The sequence below is a fragment of the Linepithema humile genome, chromosome 4, assembly GCF_040581485.1.
Source record: "Linepithema humile isolate Giens D197 chromosome 4, Lhum_UNIL_v1.0, whole genome shotgun sequence".
Taxonomy (NCBI): Eukaryota; Metazoa; Arthropoda; class Insecta; order Hymenoptera; family Formicidae; genus Linepithema; species Linepithema humile.
This window is the reverse complement of record NC_090131.1, coordinates 20,090,779-20,116,506: the sequence shown is the minus strand read 5'-3', so window position 1 is coordinate 20,116,506 and position 25,728 is coordinate 20,090,779. Positions and strand designations below refer to the sequence as shown.

General features: G+C 39.7%; 2 protein-coding genes across 2 annotated transcripts in view; one reads left to right on the top strand and one right to left on the bottom strand.

Moving 5' to 3' along the window:
* The window catches only part of Dhit (Double hit), a 216,330-nt gene that overhangs the window by 51,415 nt on the left and 139,187 nt on the right, over nucleotides 1–25,728 (bottom strand). The window lies entirely within an intron of this gene.
* The window catches only part of LOC136999259 (uncharacterized), a 30,825-nt gene that overhangs the window by 2,359 nt on the left and 2,738 nt on the right, over nucleotides 1–25,728 (top strand). Inside the window, exons 3-4 of the mRNA XM_067352830.1 lie at nucleotides 10,733–10,843; nucleotides 17,036–17,127. Coding sequence (XP_067208931.1) covers nucleotides 10,733–10,843; nucleotides 17,036–17,127 — 203 coding nt within the window. The remainder of the gene's footprint in view (nucleotides 1–10,732; nucleotides 10,844–17,035; nucleotides 17,128–25,728) is intronic.

Genomic DNA, 25,728 nt, shown 5'->3' with positions numbered 1-25,728 from the left:
TCCTATTTATTTACTGCATATATATATATATATATAATCCACTATATAAATTCATGTATATTAAATAAGCACTACCAAAGCCTGATTATATTGTTATGCTATGATACAAAATTATTGCAAATAAATTATGAAACAGTCATATAAATATAATAACTAAATTTATTCACCACCTGATACATTGTCATTATTCAGAGAAGAAAATATTTTTATTTTATAGTTATAGAATATATTTTACAGTTTTGGAAAGTCATTGATTTCGGAACACTAAATAAAGATGGCGTATGAGCGATTGCGAGTAAAGGTAAAGAGCTTTTGTGCTCTCTATTCGGATAGGTTTGATTTAGCTCATTAATTAACACAACATAACGATCACATGTTGACTGTCGCGATTCTCTTTTTTTCTGCACGCGATGTTTTTTTAGCGAATCCGTAATGTGAAATGTGTACGATACTCAATTCAACATTTCCGATGCGCGATATGCTGCCGAAGAGAGAAAATTGCATTGTGCAGACAGATAATTATCACCTCATGTATTTTAATTTAATTTGTTGTAAATAATAATAATAATGATGATAATAATAATAATAATAATAACGATGTTAATATACTATGTTGTATAATTGAGAAACAATTGATTACTAACGCGTGTCTTAATTTAATTCATCGGGATTCGGTATTCTATTATATATTCGCAGAATGCACTTCCTGATTAAATAACGCAAAATATGACCAAACATTTCTTAATTCAACGCGTGTCGTGCGTGATGATGTACTTTCGATATAAAAAATTCAAAGAAATTGGAAATTTAACGCAAATTTTGTGTAGATGTCAATTATACAAATCATACAGAATATTATTGGGTTTGATTACTTTAGTGCATTTTAATTACTGTGTCCAGCAGTTTATTTCTCGATTATGCGAACACGCAATGCGTTTTCGACGAGTATAATAACTCAAAATTTGCTTCACGTGATTACTATAGTTTATATCTATGCGAAACGAGCATGGTTAACTACAATTGCGCAACGCTAATTAACGCGATACAACGACCGCGTCTCGCCCGGCACTCTTGGCGCTTGTTATACGCCTGTAACGCGCCTATGACGAGCGTATAATAACGCAAAATGCAATGATCGCCACTTCAGCAGCTTGCTCCGTGATGACACTCGTTTTGTGGGCACGATACACTTTAGAACGACTGAAAATTCTATCAACGCATCGACGGCGCCGTTCACAAACCGGTACTTACCGTCCGCGGCGTAACGGCTAATCGCTGTCACACACCGTAATTAACTGCAAAACTCGTCTCTATTGCGCTTAATCACGTGGTATGTGACGTATCTTGAGCGGATAAATAAACCGTGCGCTCATTGCTCTGGTTGATGCTCTTGATATAACTCAATAGATCAAAATTTACACAAAAGTATTTAAAGAATAATTCTAATTAAATATAAAATTATAGGAAAATAAACAAATCATTAAGAAGAAAAAAAGAAACATGTCTTGAAAATATTGACTTTAGTGATTAGCGCTTAGGATAGTGTTAATTAGCGTAAGAAAATTTAATCATAATTTGGAGTAATTGACAAATTAAGATAGAACATCGTTGTTGCCAATGAAAAACTTCATGTACAAAAGAGACAAAAAATACTTTTAACAAATATAAAATTAATTCGTCATCTTGAATATTATGCATTTGTACAGCGCGCTAAGCTTTATCAAATGGTGCCAAATTCTTATTTTCGTGAAACTCGACATTTTTCTCCGATAACAACGATATTTATATTGCTCCGCTTGTCAAACATTGAAAATTTCGGACGATCAATGACTGCAATGCTGTGTGATAGCAATTATTGCATTCGTATTTAGCAATCAGTTTTTGTATTTGCTATTTTTCGTTAGCCGAAAGTTCCATCGTATGCGCTTTAACGGGAACCGAAAAATACCGATTGACCGTTGTTTTTCGAGGTTATTTATTCCTTCGAAGTGTATTGTACGTGTATAAATCAGTACCAGGAGTACTGTATGAACCACCGGGCAATCGTGGGATTAATTAGTGCGTTGGTTCGTAATTAGTCGCACTTTCCGATCGGTTTTCGGATCGATTTTATTGGTGTGTATGCGCGCGATACTGTACAATATCGTCTGTAGAGTCAATTTTTCATCAAATTTTCGTGATCGATTATTTACCCGCGTTGATTAGTATTTGGACAAATATGTACCTTTCTCATATATCGATGTCAACGCGCGATTTCAATATTATAGCTCAATTTTGCATCAAACTTGATTTTATTCCTATTGTAATCATTTTTTAAACAATTTTTTTTAAAGTATTTGCGGAGTAAAAGTATTTTATTTTATTTTATATTATAATTCTACATCTTTACCATTATAATTATAAATTAATTAGACATATAACTTGTTTAATATTTTAAATATGCTTGAATTAATTTTTAGCCTCGTGTCTCTTGTTTTGGATTTACACAAACAAATGCTGCATAAAAATCTTAAAGTTCCGTAGTTTACGTCTCAATTACGAGACGAAGAGAACATTGTGCTTGCGAATAAAGATAAGAAAGCTCTGTGGTAAGAGAAATGTCATACTAATTTCTATGTGGCGCATTTCGGTGTGTTTCCGCGCGCGTTATTAGACGGACATAAGAATAAGTGTGAACGGAGCAATAAATCCCATCGTGAATTTAATAACAAGAACGCAAGGACGTAGCTCGCAGGTTCGCCTAACGAAAAAGAATGGAACTTGCAGGGCCTTTCCTCGATTATTTTGCAACGGCGTTCAATCTTAATGTTCGTTTCTTTGCGCGCGGTCGCATTTTGCGGTCGCATTACATTGCGCGAGTCGATCGATACGAGCGTGCGAGGGATATTAATTCGATACCATTGCCCGAGCCGTCGTGTTTGCATTCTGATGCGAAAGCGCGAGTACGCTCTCATTTGCTATTACAACGCACAGTGTTTAAATCGCATAGTCAGCGTAGTCCGCGAGATGTAACGTCGGGTCGGGATTATACAGCCTCTCAGAGGCAAATCTCCTTTCTTTCTTTTTTTTTAATCACAGTTAAATTTAATTAGGTTCTACCATCTTGCGTGCGGCTAGAAGCGTGTTCGCACACCTGGTGAACCATATCCGCTGGATACAATTTACATAGGAAATTTCATACATACATATTTGCGGAGCTATATGACGCGTTGTGCAAAATGTCTGGTCCGGGATTCGCACGGTAATGCGCGGCTGAATCAATTGTTTCCCGCCCTCGAGATCGCGTCGGTCTCATATGAAATTTCGCAGATAACTGCGCTCGATTTCCACTCGCGATTGAAATTTCATGAAGTTGCGCGCCAACTTTCCGTACAAACTCACTGTTTTCGAATCAAACTTCCGGCGACGTCGGCGCGCATGTAACGCTGCAATATTTTACGTTCCGCGCCAGATTCGGTAATCTGTAGAATTCTTAGATTTAACATGACACTTTCGTAAATGATGGCTTTTATAAAACAGAGAGCTCTTTTTGAATAAGAATCGCTGTTCGAGCAATGTGAAATATACGATTTTCAAACATCAGTTTATGAGTTACGCAAAATAAATTAATTTGATCATTCAAATCGTGTTTCATTAATTAAAAAAGATTAACCATTATTTTTACAGTTTCTTCAAAGACTCGTTTAACAGAACTGCTTTGTGACAATTTATGACCGCATAAACTGCGCGCTGGTTATTTTCGCACGCTTTCGTTCTATTTAGATCCATCACATTTTGTCGCTGACAGTCAATCGATTGCTCGTTTGTTTGCTGGTTCTGAAGTGAGTTGCGCAGGTTAAGATATAAGTGGATTCTGTGTGTAGTGAAGTGGAGCGGAAAAGAGAGAGAGAAAGAGAAAAAATGGACAAACGAATAAAGAGAAGTACGGGAATAAAGGAGTTCGGAATAAGTGCGAAGAGCGGTCACGCCAGTGGCGTTTATAGTTTATATGTGACGGCAATTTCGCGATCATGCGCGAAAAAAAGGAATGCAACAGGGTGTGAAGCGAGAAGATTCGTTCTTGCCGATTGACGGACTCATTTATCGTAGAATGCGTCTGTTGACGATGAATATCGGGTGGAAGCAAACAATGCTGCACGGCTGTAACATTTACGTTGTTTGCTCGACAGTTCTGAGCGCATCGCTGAAGCGTTTTCAGCTCGATGACAGGCTTTATGAAGTTCGTACGTTCATAGCGATTAACCAGTTTATCGCTCCTATTCAGATTCTCCAAATAACTCCGTGAATGTAATTCGCAACGCGATATCGCCGTATAACGTAGTATGGATAATTTCTCGCGATAATAGCAATGAAGAAAAAAAGAAAAGAAAACATGACTGTGAACGATCTATTTTTTTTCCAGAGCTTTTAATTCTATCATTAGTATCTATCATTATTTGAAAATTAGCATTAGCATGAATACATTATTATATTAATTATTTATGCAGTTGGAAAAAGTACGATATTTTAACAATTCTACATCTCTCTTTCAGAGTCAAAGAACTATTCAATTTTTTGTGACGAAGCGCTCACACATTGATATTTGAAGTCACAGAAATTTTTTAATTGGTAATTTACTTGATAATTTAATTGGTATTTAATTGTGATAATTTTTAAAGACATTTATATTCGAATTTATCAAGCTCTCTCCAGTATTAAAAGTTAAATAATAACTTTTTATAACTATAAAACAATGAAGCTCCATGTGTTTGCGACAAATCCTTTTTTGGACGATTCAGGCGTACTAATGGAATTTGCAGCAAACATCAACGATCAGGTTAAACATATTGTGAACTCGGCTATTCTATATTATCGTAATTTCACGCATCTTTTGTAAAATGCCGGGAAAATACGGGAAGTCGTCATTTCTCTTTTAAAGCATGCAATATGTTTTGTGCCAGCAGCTATTCTCTTGATATCATTGTCATCTTTTGAGAAGCTTATCGCTTGTGAGGATTTACGAAAAGAAGCTTATAGCGCACGATGGTTGCACATCGTGAAATTCATAGATTTTCTCTACCAATTAGTATAATAGCATATCAAAGTCCGTTGTTGACAATTACCTACGATATCGCTGAAACAGTAGTCAGATTCAGTTTTAAATAGAATATAACGAGAAAACCGCAAATCTGGGTCGCTCAAATTGGAAATCGTTGACGCTTTTTCATGAAATTGTGAAAAATCAAATTCTCGGAAAATCGAGAACGTTGAAAAGTCATTTTGCGCAACGTGAAAATCAACCGGTCAGAATTCGGCCCGTTCGAGCCGTTCGGCGAAAAGCGTGGGAGGGGGCGGTCTTCCGATTGGTGTCACCTTTAGTAATGACAAAATCGATGATGTGCACGGGGCTCTCGACGTCGGATACATGTCGTACCGTGCATCGGTGTACCCGGAATCTCTTTTAATCGCGAAAAAAAAAAAAAAAAAAAATCCGCGCTGTGAAACAGCGCGAAATAGTGGCCGCCGCCGCCACCGCCGCCGCCACCGCCGCCGCCGCCGCCGCGCCTCGCCGATATCGTCAATTGACAGAGCGACAAAAATTCCGACTGTGGCGGTTATAGCTGCCGGTTACAAAGCAAGCCATCTCCCATTCCGTGGCACAATAATGGACACGCCGGGCAAATAATGGAATCGATCCCTTCAGTGACATATCGATTGGCGTGCGTTACTTATTGCTTCCGTCGAGTAATTTCCTCTTTATTCAGGACCCGCTCGTAGGGGATAGACGGCATAGGCATGATGACTGGGTAATATGTTCGACAAATTGGTAAAGAGCTAATTACCGGCCGACCGCGGAAATTATGGCTGGTGCGCCGCGATATGGTACCACGTGCAGCGCCGTTCGATTCGCCGTTCGGCTGCGGTATACGCGTTGCTGTGTGCAATATACAGAAATGCTGTGTGTAAGCGCAATAGGATAATGGCCGAATTGCACTACATGAAAGGGAGAATGCACACAAACTCACTTTCTAATGTACATTAATTCAAATAAATTTCACTTTATCTTGTAAGATAAGTCTCGTACAAATGTTACATTTTCTTTTATTCCAGCTTCACACAAAGTGATTTAAATTTGAATTTAGCACTTTTAAGTGGTATTTAAATTTTTAATATTGACATAAATCAATAGTTAAAATATATATACTTATGTGCGTATATGTTGTTTTTTATTGCTATTACTTTTTACAAAAGCACGCTAGTATCTATCATTTTATCTATGTATCGTACGTAAAAAAGTTATTTTGATATTTCTTAATTACGTTTACCTACTAATAATTGTTTACCGATTCTTGAGATTAACTCAAAAACTAAATTCGTAACTTGGATTCGTTCTAATAGTGATATGTTTAGTCAACACAATTTTGCTACGAGTAAGGAAGTGTTTACTATTGCGATGGAAGCTTAGTTTCCACTCCACATTCTACTTGCTTTGCCATCTGCTCTTTCTAATCTACCTTCGCGCAGACGAGGACAATGCGACTCGTTGAGATGTATCATATTGGAACTTAGGCTATCGATCCGCCGTGATAATAGTGCGTCGCGAATCTCATTAGGCTCATTGAATTTCGCGCTAATACTTTTTTAACTGCTGTCTCTCGTTATAGCCGCAATCACGATTTAACTATCGTTCGGATAGTGACATTGACGTATGTATCATGACAATCTTTGTATCTGTATAATATTAGTTATTACCAAGCCGCGATATGAATATAGGGCAGATTGCAGATTGCGAATATCACATGAGAGTAAGCTTGCGTGTATTTTCGTCGTTAGTTAATATGTAATCATTTGTCGTAAGAAGGAGAATGCGCTCTCGCGATGCAAGCGTAAATTGCGCACGACAAATTGCCGCGACTACACGAAACTTGAATTTGCATAAATTTGCACAGCGCAAGAATACAGCGCGACTGTGTGCGAGAGGTGTGTACAATTAAATGTCACTCTTTCTGTCAATTAACGTAAATTGTTGACCATTTCAGGCAGAAGTCGGGCAATACTTGTCAAAGTATTGTGACATATCAAAACGTCGGGGGAGAAATTTTTGCGATATAGCCGCCAAACATAAATCTGTAACTCCTGTGTGTGTTTACCGTACATCTCGTAGCCTTTCTTTTGTCACGCCGCGAGCTGGGAAACTCTGCAAACTTTTTCCCCCGATGCACCCGACAACCGCTTCATGCATCTTTGGTGCACTTTACGGGCGCATCGACAGAACGAAGTTCCCCGTGTTCACTGGCTCCGAATCCGATCGCCATACTTTGTTACCGATACTTCGCTAAAAAATTTCTCCTTCTTTCACGACAATTTAGGAATTTACTAGTTTTTCACAGTTAGTCGGCAAATGGTTTATAAATTAAAGTAGATATAGCATGGACTTTCAAGCAAGCGCACTGCAAATACCGTTCTTTTTTTTTTTGGCGCAATATGTTTCTTTGATGAACTGTTTAATTAGTACGAATTCTGCAATCTATCTCCTGCATGTATTAATCGATATTTAACGTGTCACTTCATTATTACTGTTATTAGTTACTAAAATTATTTTTCTTCTCTTTATCCTGCTACTCAAAGAAAAGATTATATTTGCTAACTTGGATGATAAATGCTCATTGCATTTATCATGCTTACAGAGGATGTCTAGTATTATTTCACGCGTATTGTGTGATTATGCAATTCATGGTTATTACGTCGAAAGAAAAAATTCTATAATCTTAAAAGCATACAAGAGATATTTCGCCTCAAGTTTTTTGAATATATTTTAAATGAACTAAAGAACGAAGTGAGAGATATATTAAATAAAGAATAAGTTCTCAACCAAGAAAAAGCTAATTCAACTTATGCAATTTCTTGAAAATAAGCTATTATTTATTAATATTTTTTTTCTTGATATGCTTAAAAAATACAATCTCGGAGTTTGAGATACTTTATATAACTCTTATAATGGCGTAAAAATTAGCTAAAGAAAACACACAAATTGGTCGTGCGCGGTGCATTTCCAAATACGATTCCGGAAATAGTCGATGAACGTTTCCGACGTGAAAGACATGCCGAGTGAAAAGTGTCAACATTTGCAGTGCTTTCAGCATTATGCTTGAGCAGTGCATCGCTTCGGGCATTTTATGCGCACATTGGTATATAGTTAATGTTCGCTCCATTTTGAATATATGGTTCTGTCGCAATTTTTCGATCCAATCTTTTTGCTGCGTAAATCATGATTGATATGAACTACAAGTGAACCATATATGCACCAACAAATACACGCTGACTGTTCATTAAAACACTGAATCTATGGGAAAGTTATTGTACAATGGCGTCTCTAAAAAAACATAGTTTGTTTAACGATCGATGAATGAGATATGAGAGAGATTACAACAATGTTGATATATCGAAATCGTAAACCGATCGGCGTATGAACAAATCATTAATATATTCTCTCGTCCTATTCTATTGACATAAAGCGGATGAAAAGCGTTCTAGGAAAAAGATACATAAAACTTCGCTGATTGAAAAATATTAATCTTTATGAAGTTGATTTTCAATGCACGGTACAAAATCACGATAAATGTACGACCTAAATATATGTGAGTTCACATATACATATGTATCTAAATCATACAATATCAATTAAAATGATTGATATCACGATAACAGAATTCTAAAGAGCTAAAAAGAAGAGAACGAATGGATTTTAATAGAGATACTGGATTTTAATTAAATTACGTCTCAGCGACGTCCAATATATTTTAACAAAGCACTTGAATAGTTTAATTGATTTAAATCTTTTAGATACCATATGTCTATTTCTATATATCAATCTAGTAGTATTTAAAAAAATTTATTATTGCATCCTTAATCTCCGAGAGCAAATGTCTATATTTAAGATTCAAAATTTAATTAAATGGATTTTAATTAAATTGTTATTTGTACTTGTATTGCATGTTTTAGTACAGATTATACTTCGAGTTACATTTTATTTAATAGTTTTTATCGAATTTTACTTAATTAATCACATTAATCTATTTTTAAAATCGACAATAAATAATAATTAGAGATAGAAAATGTTCTTGCACATAATTAAATAATATTTGTATAACTCATCATAAAATTAATGCATAATAGTGTTACGTTCTTTCTATCTCGACCTCATATTCGTTCGTTTCCTTGTATGTAGTACCCGCTCGTCATCGACAACAGGATTATGCAAAGTTGCAACCTTGTTAGACCGAATGCACCTGAAAAGTTCTAATACTTCCGTAAACGACGTTGAATTAAACAGTTTCGAGCCAAAGCTCCTCAGGAATTATACGTCGTCAGCGCTCAGCGCCGCCCGAGATCGACGAGGCTAAAATTTCTCCCGGGAAATTGGCGACTAATCCGTTCATTTCCAAACAACAAATTAGTTTAGGAAGTCTCGGAATGTCAAACTAGTTTTACGATATTTCCAGAAAACATTCACTTCTTTCTTGACTTATTCTTTACCACTGTAACCCAATTTTTCCGAACGTAATAAACACTTCGATTATTCAAACGAGAGATTTATTTTCGATTGTAACATGAAATAGTTCAAATCTTTCGCGGAACATAATATCATTGTCGGGCGGAAATTAAATTATTTTTTTCTTCTTCCATAAATTCAAGCTGCACTCGAGGTGTACTTTTGCACGATAGCTGGTTGTGATCCGTGTAATCTGTATAAAAGGTTGAAGCTCGATATTCGCCGCATCTGAACAGTATGAAGCGCGCGATCGACAGCCTCTTGCAAAATTGACAGCTGAAGCTGCCCGTTCGTCACAGAGACCGCAAAATTCGAGCGTTCGATTTAACCGAGCGCCACGAGCTCGGCAGTGAGATATCGCGTTCGCAGAAATTCGGAAATTCGTCGGAGGCCAGCTGCGAATCGCAGCCTCCCCAATCCGGTTGACATCGATCGAGATAGTCCCCGCTTTATGTCTTTCTTTACCACACTTCGTTGTACTCCGCGCTCCTTTTCCCGCCGGCTACTCGAATCTTTCCGCCGCGATTCCCCTTACCCTTACTCGGTGAAAAACCCATTTATCCGTGCACGAGTGCCCTCGTGTCGCTGATAAACCGGACCGCGGCTATCCCGATGAATATAAATCCAATTGGTGTACCGACGTATTATCCTAGCTATATTTTTAGCGGCGGTGATAAACAACCGCGTTACTGTGTGAAAATCCCCAGAAATTTCTCCGTGATTGCATTAGACATCGACATAACAAGCAATCGCCATTGCGAAAGCAATTGTTTCCGTACGCAATTCATATTTGTAATCTCGATAGACACAGTTCATACATTTATCTGTACCAATAAACACAAATGGAATGGAGAAAGTATAATCTTTTTTTTTTTCAAGTAACTTATTTATTCTTTTAATATTATTGTTTGAATTTGACCGATTGCTTGTTTAGCGAAACGCGCTGATTGATAGAAAAAAAAAAAGGAGAAACAGCCAAATTGAGCAATATTCGGTTTTTTTTTTTGTTGGAATAGAAAGCTACCGTCGCAGTTGTATATAAATGCGATCTAGAAATATAACCATTGATGTACAACATTTTTGAAACATTTGAAAAATGTTCGTTATCGGAAATTGTTCTCTGCAGATGACGGTATAACTATACTGCGTTTTTTACATTAATATTTCTTCTTTTGCTGAATACCTAAATATATATTTCAGATAATAATAATGCTGTGCTTGAGCATCGTTTTCTTGATCTGCGGCGCTACTCACGGAATCATCTACCGTAAATCATATCACCCCTTTTTTCAAGCATCCGCAACAGCGCAGGTGAGTACGCATGCATTAACTAGATGATAAATGTACACGCATTGCGACACATAAATTGGCCCTGTGGTTCAATATATTTTTTCACGCACGATATAACAATAAAATATACATTTATGTATATTAATCTCGCTCGCAATTCTACTTGCGCCACTTTATTATCTTCGTCTTGGAAAATTTCTCAATTTTTCATCATCTATAATCCAAAAACTAACAATGTGACAGCATTTTTTATTACACAGTTTAATGTCAAATCGCATTTAATCGTATTTCTTGTGGAATATCCAGTATAAGAATGTATGACAAGGATTTGAAAAATTTTTTAGAACAATCGTGTTTCGAAGTTAAGTCGGACAAAATTAACGCAAAAGAATCATAAGATTCTTCAAGAAAACGAAGAGCAGGTGTATGCTTAGACGCATTCCTCTCTCGTCGCAATATACGTTTTCATTACGCTTGCTTGCTAGAGGGTCTAGGACGTAGGCGCTCTCCTTCGCCTGCACTTCCGGTTCAACAGGCATTAAGATGAGTATCGTTGACATCGTTTCCGCTCGGAGACGTCGCGCTCGCGAGGGAGGAATTTAACGAAGAAGACAAAACCGAGGGTCTTAGCACGGGAAAACGGGGATGGAAAAAAAAGAAGAGTGTGCCGGCTCCCTTTCTGATGTATCTCCCGAAGGAAAGTTCCGCTCGTTACGGGGATCGTTCGCGAAGCGAAACCGTGATTTATTCGCTCAAATATATATGTCACGGTCTTTTCCATCGAAAAGTTCGTGAAACTTCAAAGGGATTTCATTATTTATCGAAACTTGTAATTTGCGGAGAGAGAAAGGGAGAAAAAAGGTTAGTGATTGATGAATACCACTCGCGAGATACGCACTCGCAAGAACTCGTACAGAACAGAAGGGGAGATTAATCCATAAAAATAAAAAAATATCCATTGTTCAATTTAATTAATATTGGTAGTCTGTTCGATGTAAATCAGACATATTAATTAGCGCGCGGCGAATCGAGCTGAATCCTTTGATGAAAGATAACTGGTACGTATAGATTCTACTGCGAATTGTGTTATAATATCCATCGGAGAATTACTTTTTTTTTTATTCGTTATTAAATTACGACGGCCATTTTTTCTCTGGCTCGTTATTATCATTGTGTTATCTTTGATTATTATATTATCTCGGCACACACGCACATTATATTCTTTCGTTCTCTGTAACTTGTTACTTCTACGCGCAGCGCGATGTTTCTAGCAGTTTGTATACAAAGAATAATTAATTTAGTCACAAGTCTGTTCACGACATACGATTTTAACCCTTTCACCGTACGTAGGTTCCACCGAAGTGCACTCACACTGTGCAGCGTACTGAAGTTTCCACTCGTGCCTGTGTAGAAACTTATTTACGACCGTGCCACGAATACAAGAGGATGCATTTGCTCCCTAGTTTTCAACGTTGCTTCATTGTTCTCGTATGAAATATCGGAACGAGATTATATCGAAAATTGCTAGAAACTGCCTGATTTAGCACAAATCGATACGTTTCTGAAAGTCCCATTTAAATCCCGCCCGTGCGAAATGAGTTTCTATTTAAGATATAAACATCTCACGTTTCGTGCAGTTGTAATCGATAGCTCGGTAATTGAAATTTAGATGTTAGCAACACATTTATCGCGCAAAGCGAAAACTACCTGCAATCGCGGAAGTAGCGTGCAGTCTTTCTGGTGTGCTTGAACCGTTGATAAATAAAATGGCATAAGTCACGCAAATTGGACTAATTTAAAACTACATTTACAGGTATAACTTACCGAAAAATAATAATTTTAATATAACAATTTTATTAAGTAACGTGATAATTGTAATATAATAATTATTAATTTTTAAAACTTTTTGTTTTCAAATAATATTTTCGCCCTGTTTATCCTATAATCCTTTGTTATCTTAAGCCGGGATATTTGAGAAATATTCGCCGAAATGTCCTGAATATTGTAGATTACGACCGCAAAGAGTTAATACCAGATTCTATTACAAACCGTAATGCGCAAGAGCTTTCATCGGAGCAACGTCAGCGTTTGTTAAATCTCTCATAAAATTTAAACGAGAATTATTTTCTTAACTAAAACTGTCTGACTTCATAATATTAAAATATATTTATTTACACGTTATTTTTCACGCTGAGCGACTTTTCTAGAGAGAGAGAGAGAGAGAGAGAGAGAGAAAGTGGCGCGTTGTCTGTTTGCGTTTGGGAAACATGTCGCCCGGACGCGGGTTAAATTCTCTAAATGAAGAAGATCTGATTTATACTACTTTATCTCTCGTTCGTGCGTCCTCGACGACGAGAGGATTAAACTCGACGTACACTCGTCGTCGTAGTCCAACAGAAAGTCACAGATCGAGGTGCGCATCTGTCGGCGGTGGCAGTGTGGTCGCACATCGCGCGGAAACGACGGAAACGGGCGCAACGGCGTTAGCCTCGTTAGCGTCGCCGGCTCTCTCTCTCTCTCTCTCTCTCTCTCTCTCTCTCTCTCTCTCTGCGTGAACCCTACGACAAACTTTCCGCGAGAATAATCTCGTTTCTGCGCTCCCGGTGGCGTGCACAACTTTCTTCCTCGCTCGCTTGCGCGCCAGAAGCGTCGTTTCTCTGCGCGCGGTTTCGGGAAACAATAAGTGCCGGCCAATTAGCAGAGTACATCAGGCCGTGAACCTCGCGGGGGTTCAAAAGACAGACGAGAGCGGGTCGCAAAGTGAGTGGAATGGGCTGAGAGAGAGAGAGAGAGCCGGGAGAGGGGGTGGGAAAATGGAGCGATGGCGCGAGTTAAAAGTTTCGAAACGTCAGGTAATTTGTATTCATATTACGGCGCCGTCGCGCGCGTTCTGGCGAACGGATACGTACGGGGGTAAGGTGAATTTTCGTCGGCCAACAACTTCGGAAGCGCGCCCGCGCCTCTCGCGTTTACGAGTCTCGGTACTTAAAAGCTCATTTCGCTGATTTGTAACGTCCGCGGCATGTTCGCGAACCTCGCGTGCTTAGCTTCACTGATATCAGTCGACCCGGGAAGAAGAGAGAAAAACGAGGGGGCGCCGAAAGAATAACCCAGCACTTTCTGTCTTTCTCCCCTTCTCTCCCCTTCTCTCTCCTTTGCGCATGAAAGACGGAAGTCTTGAATATTATGAAACGCCGCCACGAACGAGCGAAGCTCTTCGTGCTTCGTTCTTGAACGCCAGCGATATCATCGTGAGCAACGCTTCGCGTGGGAGCAGACTGCCCGCCTCCATAATTAGACAATATTGAAAAAGTATTAAGACCATAGATTATTTCGCGTTTAGGATGTTATATTATTACTAAGTACGTGTTTTAACGCATCAATTTGAACCAAGTTTTATACGTTAAATCGAGATATGAATAATTATATTTGCGCTGAATCGTTTTTTTAAAAGTCAGCGGTGAAACGATCAAACGCGTTTATTTCCACGAAAACATTTGTTATCGTGGATATATATGAGTATTTGATACTGTTACAAAAGTTATTATCAATACTCTGTTATTGGCATCGACAATTAGCATTTATTTTAAAGTCGACAAGAAAAACTTACGAGAATCATTACGGCCTGGAAAATCTCACGCTGCATACTATATAGTATCGCAAAATCACTTTAATTCTAGAAGCGTTCAAGAATTTAATGAAACGAAAGCCTCGAAAATTATGAAAAGCTAGCGCGTCTAAGGCTCGCGCTTTGTTTCCACGGCCGTCGATTAATATTGCGAAGGAGCGGCAGTGGTAGGTATAATTGAAAGATATTACAAAATTTATGCTCGGTAATATGAAGCAGCGACAAAGATAATGGAATCGCGGACTGAGTACGGTCAACTACTCGACGAGAGAGGCATTAAAATTAGCTGCGTCGAAAACAGTCGCGTTCGCAATTACGCGTGTCGTTGCGATCGTGATAACCGGTGGACTCGGATCCCACTGCGTAATATTGTTTGCGAAAGCTACATACACGTCCAGCGGATTCAGCGTGACATAAATACGCAAATTACGGAAAATGCAGGAAATTATAGCAAATTGTGGAAGTGTCGGACACTTTTGGAAATCCGCGAAAATCCGGCACATAAAATAGATGACGGTTTGATGAACCATATACATCAGATATATCATTACAATATCGCGCTGATAGAAAGGCAGATGTCGAGCGTGTAATTTCTCTCAAACGCGTATGCCGACCGGTCGGAACAACCGTCAGAGTACCGATCACACGGGAATCGGATAGACAAGTGGCCACAGAATCGAAGTAGCTACAAAAATTTTTAGCGCCACTCAATGCTGACTGTAAAACTCTTGTACGCTTAACCGCCGCCAGTAGATTCCCGGGTATTTCGGATTTCCGGATTAGCCGTGAAGCGAGTCTGCGGCGTATATCCGTTTATCCCTCTTGACCACTGCGTTTCCGATGCGCTCACTGTTGAAAACGATCCATTTAAAAAAAAAAAAAAAAAAAATGAAACACGTATGTGTACACGAGCGCACACGCGAAAGACACGCGCGAATGGAGGATACGAATTTTTTTAACGTCGCTAACGACGGACGCCCGTAGACGGTGTCAATTATTACGCAGCTCGTTTTCAAGATGCGTGGAGTGAGAGGCGGGACATTGCGGGTGAACAAATAACAAACATATCGCGCGCACCGCACGTACGACTACACCCCGGGATTACTGTAACTTCGCCATTTTCCAGCAGGACAAGGGTTTATTAATATCGCAGTGGGAACGCGATGCAGCAAATCCATTCGGGACGCTGCGCGGACGGATTAATGCCACGCTTACTTCTCGTTTACGAGATTACCCAAACTACTCGTCCGTCTGGGATTTAATGCAGGTACGGTACCCTTTACTCTCAAATCCTCCTCCGAATCCGAGGTTGCGAAAAGCGAACAACTTCTCCAATTCCGGGAGCGGGTGAGCTGCGCGCCCGCGTGACGGCGCCGCGAAAACATTTATCGACAAATTAATCCTATAGTAAACGCCCGTTACTAACGCCCGATAGTAGTCAACAAGGTTCCTGGCAGCCTGCCGCCGTGAATCTGGTCCGCAGGCTCCGTTATCGACCTGCTGGATAACGGTGTTTTTCAATTTACGCTAATTGCACGCCTCTCTTTTCCTCTCCCCGTTTCTCGTAAACGCTAAGTTCGCCAGTGACTTTCGGTTTTGCGGCGCGCGTTTCGTCGGCATGAACCTCCACCCGGCCGCGTTAATTCCGGAGTCTTGTGCAATTTCTCAGCTAATTTGAGCAATTACGGTGACAAAATTCATTTGGTGATGTCGTTGATTTCGCTCTTACTTTTATAGCCCACAGGCTAGATGTACGCGTGTTACGTTGCGTGCGACGTTGTGATCTTTTTTTAACAACATTTTTAGCAAGTTGCAAACATTGTCGCTAATTTTGTAAAAATGTTTGTAGTAAAATAAAAATAAAAACATTTTCTCTCTTAATATTTTTAATTTAAAATTTTAATATAAAAGTGTAATAATTGGATTTTTATAATATTCATTAAAAAAATTTATAGAGTTTTAAATTGTTATTAGCGTATCATATTTTATATAAAGGGATTGCTCTTAAATGTAAATAATTTAATAGCTTCTCGACACTTTAAGTATTTCGCTTCACAAAGCCTCTCATTTTACTTTTACCTGTACTCATTTTATCTCGGAAATACCAGTTAGATGCTTAATTCGGCTTTTGCTTTTTCAGAGATTCCGAGCGCTAACGAGAGTGCAGTATATTTTAATACAATTATAATTATAACTTACAAGTTCAATTTTAAAATAGTTAATTATACGCAGAATTCTTTTTATATTATATAAAATACTACTGCTTTTAGACATAAAAAGGAGACGCAGAGAAAGTGCCAGCTTAATGAATATTTTCATCGAATTTTTCTGACTTTATATCCTTCGGAATACTTTTAAAAAGTCGCACTTCAAGCACACTGCACATCGTATTTGAAATGAACTGCAAATGCTTCACTAATAGTTGTGACATTTAAATGATAAGTATGATTGACACATCCATTAGACAAGTGAGAGGGAAGTCAATGTTTGCAATTGCGCTATTTTGAGGTCCACGAAAAATCTATCCTGCGCTACATAGCAATATGATGCGAATCGTAATGAAATCGTTTGTTACGTATCGACAGGCACGTCTGCAGTGTTGCGGAATTAACGAAGCGAGCGACTGGACTGGATATTCAGCCCTGGCCGAGCCCCCGTCGTCCTGTTACTCTACGAGGTTTGTACAACACCCTTGGAAACACCCTTGAGTGCTCGAGACGGCCGCGGGTAACACAAGTTTCAGATTTAGTAGCGAGAGTTGCCTCAAGGACTCGGAGGTCCGAGATGAGAATCCAACAAGCTCGCTAAGCGCCGTCCTGACGTTCCTCTTTAAAGAAACTCTCTCGCCGGTGCCACTTAATCGATCTACCCCCCGCGCTCTCCACCCCCACGGCTTTTAGGGTACCAGGGCGCTACGTCGACGCTCTTACGCGAATCGCTTTGCTCGCCAAAACGCAAGAGCGGCTTGCCCCGCGATCCGATTTATCTCACCAGAGCCTGATGAGCAAGTTTCTTTAAAGCTTTAGCAAGACCGAAGAGATACTGTTTAGTGCCGCGAAGATTCATGTCGAGGTCGTTCGGTTCTTCCGTAAGATCGACGAAATAAAAAGCGGAAAACACGGGGGCAAATAATAGCTTCCCTTCGAAAGATAAATCCGTCTCTCGTGTCTTTGCAATTGATTCCCCTTTCGCCATAACTAGAAATCAAAATCGACGAGATGCACTAAACGAATGATCAAACTTTTAAACCGCACGATGGAGGTAGGCGCACCTCAGAAATTGACGTCTGCCGATACTCCTTATCGCCGTCGAATCTCTCGCCATCTCCGATATTCGACGTCGCGTTAAATTTGATAAGCTTTAAGCCATATCGGCTGAAGCGATGGATTATACCTATTTAAAGATATCAGGGAATTTATACTTTTCTCCCCCCCCCCCCCCCCCAACCTTTCTCGTAATTGAACGGTGACACGTTGCGAGTGCGTTGAATTTCCGCAGCTGTCACACGAGACGCAGTATATTTCGCAGTAGAAAACGCGGGGCGGTTGGAAGGTTCGTGTCGTCCGTATCGCGATGTGTAACAGACGTCTCTAACCGCTTTTCGCGTATTTTCGAATTTCCAAACGCCCAACGTTCCGTATCAGCGGCCATCGTAAACGGGGCGAGGGGCAGGGGCGTAGATGGGAAGGAGAGTAGATCAATACGACAGTGCATATCATAGGGCGATTGTGTGCGCCTTACACTAGACGTATATCTGAAGTCATTTGCCGCGATCATTATTCGCATTCGGAAGCGAGGTACGACCTATTGTGATAATGACGTCGAAGGCCTTTCACAACGACCAACGGCACTGCACGTACACATGTCCCTTCGTCGAACGCGATGTTGTGTGCTTAACAAACCGCGTTTGGTCCTACGCTCGGCAAACCGCGTGCGCTGCCATAAATTGGCTTAAATATTGATTCTCATTTTAATGCGAAGCGAATTGCGCTGTGCAAATTATATCTGATTACGTCACGCCGGATTTATCGCCCGCAAGATACGCACTGCGGTATTTATCGCGCTAATAATCGCAGGCGCAGGATCTCTCAATTATTCCAGTTATATTCCTTTGATCATTGATAGGCGACAGCGACGATTGATCCCTCGCTGAGGCTTGTGCACGCAAGTCGCAACAGCTGGCTAAATCAACGACGAACATTGCAATACATTACGAAGGGCTTGTCGCCAGTCACCGGAGTCGCTGCGGCGTGCTTTTTACCGCTACGCTGTGAAATTTATGAGTTCATTGTGGGTGGTAAAAAAGAATAGCTTCCGCTTGAATAACGAGCAAAGTATAATCGCTCTCTTTCTTATCGTTTTCAAGCAGTGCGTTGTATAATTTGACAAAGAACATTGATGATTCTATACTCATGTTTCATCGACCGATTGTTTTTACCGATGATCGCTGTATATAAGCAGCAACGTGCTAAACGTGAGAGGGAATAATAATTTGAAGTCGAAACCCGGATCGGAGAAAGAGAGGCCGAGTTTGCTGCCGTACTTTTGTATATATTTTTCATGAAAATGGAAAATCCACCATTCTCCGTATACCATTCCCCTGTCTCTTTATACATATTTCATTCCAAGCAATACGTATCTTTTTATACTTTTTTGTTGGTCTAGTTTATATATTTTTGCAGAAAAATATTGTTGAGAGAAAACAAGATATCAAGAAATATACTATATACATATTATAATGTGATAGAATGTTGTAACGTGCCGAATATTATAATGTGATAAAACACATTACATAATATGTTGATCTTATTATGTGTCGTATTGTTTGAGAAAATTCGTCTAGACACGAACAGTGGATAATATGTTTACGCGAAGAAAATAACAGACATTTTCGATTATTCAGATATCGTCGATCGGTTTCAACTGAGCGAAAGACTAATATGAATTCGGAGTCGTTAGCGTTCGAGGTGATCAAAAAGTCGGAGTCGTCTACTAGTCGAGTTACCAATCGATCGTGCAAATGTGAATTTAGAATTTATAATATTATAATTTATAATATTACAATAATACTATAATACTATAATTTATGATAAACTATAACGTAACTCTTAAGTCTTTACGTAACAGTTCCGTAAAAGAGAAAATTTTCTTGTTCTTCATCTTGGCGACTTCATCCATTAATAGCTGCGTCTCGCTTAGTAAAGATTAATTATCATATTAATTATCCAAGCACTTGCAACATCATAAGGGAAAAAATATTTTTCATTATAGTAATTAAATCTTTATTTAAAGAGCGAATTGAATGTTTTTTTAGTATGATGCATTTTATTATTGCAGAACTTTATATCCTAATTTATTTTATTTTCAGTAAGACTTCTGGCAAAGATTAAAGAAGCTAGTAATTTGTATATATAATCTTGCAAATCCTTTTCTGAATATTTAAAAAAATTTTTTCCGATTTTACATCGCTTTTATGAACAAAATTTTTTTGCGGAAATCTGTCTATTTTAATTCACTTTATTAATTACCTTTTATTCAATTTATTCAGTTCTTATTTCCAAGTAATGCAAAAATCAATATTTATTTATTTCTGTTTAAAATAAATTTAATTTTATTCTGGATATACATATAAAAAAATATATAAGATCTAATTAATTAAATATTTTTTTAAAGTATGCTATTACATGTAAAATATACATTTTTATATCAAAAATGTTCAAATTAAATAGAAAATTGAATATACATTTCATCGAAATAATTTCAATCGTAATATTAATCACTTTCAAATAAAAAGCTGTACATACGTTCGTTCATTCGAACATGGATATTCTCGTTATCAAATCTGAGTTTGCTCTCTTTGTCTCCGCTAAAACTGATTTCTCGTTCAGTCAGCCGGCTATCGATCACGGCAAAGTAAACGCTGCACGTACCCGGTATGTCTCTTTAACGGACGTGAGATAGTAGCTATTAACGTTGCCAGTATTAGCACTTGTCGCGAGAATTAAGTTGCATCCGAACAAAATTGCGTCGCCACGGATCTTAAAAGCGCGCGACGCGTTGCACCGATGACTTTCCTCTATTAATAATCCCCGCCAGGGATACTTATACGTTCCGTCCGTCACGTCGTGAGCGGGGAAAATTATTTTTTATCTGTCGTACACAAAGAGTGTGTGCACACGTATCTGCGCTTATGCGCATATACGATGTCCGGCGGACAAACGAGGGTGCAAACAGGCCGGTGATGCCGAGGAGATCGATGCTGCACTCTCGCCGGCGAAACGTCACGCAACGTCGCTTATGCATATGAGCTACGTTGGCAGGCAGGAAGGATGACAAGAAAGAGAGAGAGAGAGAGAGGGGAGAGTGAGTAAAAAAAATATTAAAAAAAAAACGATTGCCACCAAGTTTGAAGCACATTTTTCTGTAGCTACAATCACGTCCGGCCGCGACGCAACGCAACGCAACGCAATGCAATGCTGACGCTTTTATATTAGCGATGCATCCGTTATGCTGCGCACCGCGCAGCTCGCAGAGCAGCTTGCGAGAGCAGCGGGATAAGCGTGTCAGGTAGTATTCGGTCGATGTTGAAATTGATTCGAAAGTTAAGCTCTCGACCCCGAGGCGAGGAACGAACATTGGAAATCGCGCACCGCTGCGAATTCATCACGAGGTCTCTCGCGTGACTCACGTGCCCACCTAAAAATATCTGGTTCATGTATTCTCTCTCTCTCGCTTGCTCGTTTCCTCTCTCGCTTTGTGTTTGCACCTCCTGTACGCTCGTATTTTTTTTCGCTGGCACTAGCGCGCATCCGTCGCGAGGAAAATCCGGGCGACTTTTTTTCCCCATCGCCGATGCATGACCGCAATGCTGATATGATACGTGTGATACGTTACTCTGTATTATTGTGATCTCAAGTCACGCGTAAAATTATTCTACTTTGATATTTGAATGACGGTGGCTGTATATCTATTTAATTCGATACGTACGACTGTCACAATTGTCAGTGGTACGTGACAGTAATTCACGTGACAGGCGTGACGAACATTTCAATTAATTTTTGTTTTGGTCATATAAAAAAAACGAGTTCAACAGCAAGGTAAATGTTAAATTTTTTAACAGACAGAGCGCTGTTATCTCAATCATTGTATGTCTATTTTTGTAAAATCGCAAAAAATGGATCTTTGCGTGGAAAATTGAAGCGTCAACATCCTAATTCATAATTCTGACGCTAATCAAAATTCAGTAAACTCTTCGTAAATTCCTGTTGAGTCCTCTTCGAGGTTCCTATTGAGAAGTGCAATCGCGAAAACCGCGTGTCCGCTGTAGATAACGGATATCCGGAAAGAAGCCACAAGAGAGTCGCGGATTGCCTAGATTGGACGTTATATTCTTGTCGACGAGCGAACTGATAGAAAAGAGCGCCTCGGTCTGGACTGTTATAACGCGCGGCGCGCTGATACTTCTTGCGAGATGAACTTTTCGCTTACTCGCTCTACCGTGAAATACACGAGCTCACGGAATCGCGGGATTCTGAGTCCGGTATCGCTGTTTCATATTAAAACTTTCGGTCCGGTAGATAATCTCATTAGGACTTTTAATTTTTGTTCAAAGAAATCACAGCGTCCTTTGTCCCCAAGTTTTTAATACATGATACCTGGCTCCGGAATTCTCTCGGCCGCGCAAGCCCCTTCAATTATTCCACAGCCGAGTGCGCTTTTTCGCGCGAACGATACATTTTCCAAAAGTGTTCCTAAACATAAATTCCTCGCGGCTAATAGCCTCGTAATCGGAATTTTAGTTGCACTCCGCATTTGTGCTAACGCGCTAACATGCACGTACGATTTATAATTTTTGCGCGGTAGATAAAACGTGCAATCTGCAACTTTGCGTGTTGCTGCTAATGCACGCGAAAAATTACATCACTCGTAATATCGCCGTTACCGCTAAAAACGCGTTAAAATACACCAAAAACGCTGTTTAAATATTCGTACACGCGATTGCAGCACGGGATAAATACGGATGTTGCAAAACCGTGTTGACCGTTTGCAAATTTGTCTGATATTTGGTAACAGTTCTATCTATGTGACACAGTGGAATCAACTTATAGATACGATGCGGTGTTCTGAAAATTTAATTACCCTTGATTAACAGACATGTATCAACTTGCAAATATCGGACAAATTTATGATTAAGTAAATTCAATTTATTGGATTAAGCTCTCATAGCAATATTTTACTACACGCTAACGAAGTAATATCGAGAGGCTGTAATAATATAGAGATCCCTGACATATACACGCCATAAACACATGATATATTAACCGTGCGGCTGAATACATTGTATACCGGCACATTATACAAGTAAGAATGGTAGCGTGCTACAAACATCGATAATTGACTGGAAAATACAACGATTGTAGTCTATATTGCCGCCGCGACTGTTATCGCTACCGATTTTTATCGCGCAATTTTGCTGGAGAGTTTTGCCCTTTGCCATTCGATTTTTCCCGGGAAATATTATATCTGCCATTGTCAGGAATATATAGTCGTACGATGTTAACGGTCGAGGAGTATTGACGATCGGCTGGAAAGTATCGATATTTGCAGTTCTCGCATTTGTAAGAATAAATCGTGATGTAAACGAATTTTTATTTTGAAGAATAATTTTCAATACGCTTCAACAACAATTGTAGAGATATTTAAGGTCAAATGTTACAAACGGCGGTGTTTTTTAAAGAGTTACTTTAAATAAAGACCGACTTAAAATACTTGTCACGGAATTTGCCACTAAAGTTAATCTTCGGGATTTTTGAACACAACACATATACCACGTACCACTCTCTTTCATGGTTTGTGAGAAACGGGGGAGCTTCGTAAATCCGGAAGCGCGGCGAAAAGTCGCCGCAACGACGACGCTACGACGCGTGCTGATACTCTTGCCGAAGTTTTCGCCCCGGGCGAAACGGCCGAGGGATGAAGCGACGGTCCGACGAGAGAAATTCACTCTGCTGGTATGCCGGGCAGGAAGTACAACCACGGCTCTTGAGCGTCGTACACGAAGCGGTTCCGCCGTCCCCGTCCTCATCGTCGTCCCTATCCCTTCGATTCTCTCGTCTCTCGCCCTGTTCCCCGGCCCGTAATTCCCCTTTAAGCTGCTATGGGAGGTCCGCTCGCGTGTCACACATAGCGCGAGGATGAATATACAAAGGCGCCTTAAGGAGACTCCCGCGCTGATGTTCTCGATATTCACGCACACGTCTCCGTACATCGTCGTCGTCGTCGTCGTCGTCGTCGTCGTCGTCGTCGTCGTCGTCGTTGGTGCGCGCGTGGACCGTTCGCGCGTACTTAGTCGAGTGTATACGCGGGAGCTTTAGATTGTGCGCCTGTATGTGTGCGGGTTTTCCACGGCAGGCTTACAGAAGACTACCGACTACACCGACCGCTGACGTCGCGAACAATGGGGCGATTAACGCGACGGGAATGTAGAAAAGCGGCGACGTCTTGCGCGCCGATAATGGAAACGCCCGGCAGCTTTGAAAGACGTGAAACGGGACGAGCTACACCTGGACGGACGTTGAGCGGTTCAATGAGATTTTTGCGCCGAGCAGCAGCAGCGCGGCGACGTTCTTTTTAGTCGCCGCTTTGCTGCTACTTCCTTTTATCATAAGCTTTTTTGCGTTAATGACATATGGCGGTCTTCAACATAGAGGATTTTCTGCGATTTAAACTGTAAATTGGCAGTGAATAATGGAATTTTGTTCTTTAATTAATATCAAGTAAACTCAACGCTTTTGCTTTCTTTATTTTTTATTTCTTAAACATTATGTAAAATGTGTACTATAGATAATTGGTATTTATACAAGTATTTAATTGAGTGCTCTCTATGCCAACGTAATGTTAATAGTGTTAATACAAGTGCGCGACAGCTATTGTTGCTCTCGAAACAGTAGAGGTCGCAAATGGGTAAACCGTTAAACTGAAATATTCTATCTGCGAGATCGACTCAATTTTTCTGAGAGCGTAACAGTGGATTTTCCAAGCCGCTGTAACTACGGCATTATTGCCTCGGAAGATATTTCACCGTTACGATTGCCCTTTCACCCCGGCAGTATATATTCCCCGATTTTTGATACGGATCGTCTCAATAGCTTTTATCGCAGGATATCTTCGTGCGCGAGCGAGTGTGTGTACGTATTTCATCCTTCTTCGACTCGGGTAAAACACCTTTCGTATCTTTCGCGGAGGGAAACCCTCCTAATCTCGGGAGGAAATCGCGACATAAAAGACTCCATCTTCGTCTTTCTAATTGGACTTACGTGACACAAATGCTTGTAAAAAGTTCGAAATGTCCATATTTTTCTTCATCTGACAGTTTCACAAAGTGCATGGCCTTAACATTGTTCGATGAATAGAATTAAGTTTTTGTACAAATAACTTACAACATAAAAAAACTCTACATTGAAAGCGTCTAAAAAGACAATAATTTTATAAATTACAACGTTTGTGAACAATTACATTTTAAAAATTATTTTTTAACACACAAAGTTACATCACGTGGCGTTTTGTTGAGAAAACCACCGAGCGTACGGACAAAAAATTAAAAAAAAATTCTCACGATGTAACTCGAAACTTTTCTTATTATGTTAGTTATTTCAGTCTTATTATTTTAGTCTTATTATTTTATCATTAGCGTAAGCTCTCAACTCATTAACAAAGGCAAGTGTATCGTTAACGACCAAATAAATTGCAGAGTAAAATAGTTGATTCTTAGCGAAGCTCTAGAGATCCTTAATGCACCATCAATGACGAAGAAAGATCGCCATGAAATCTTGTGAGGAGCACCGTGTTTCGCCGCGGTACCATACTTTCAGCCGCATTTTCTCGAGATTTCCTCGTCATTTCGAATTTCAACGACATCGCGAATAAATCTTCGCTCTCGAGAGTGTACAGCGGCTATCGCCGCCGGAAACACTTGAAAGCGGTCGTGAGGAGAAGGTAGGGAGGGGAAGAGGGTGAGCAGCTTTTCCGCCAGAAAATTGAATTTTTCAGATAAGGCTCTTCATCCTCGCCTTACGGCGAGGACATCAAACGTGTGCATCGCCACGTTTTCTCTCGAATTCTTTCTCTCTCTTTTCCCTCCCAACTTGATAATTACGAGGCTGTGATTTACATTCCCTCTTCTTTTTCACCGCTCATTTCGCGAAGAAATAAGCGACAAGCGCGAGCACGCGCGAGCTGTACACGAATGAAGTTAAGTCGAGCGTCACGACGCTGCAAC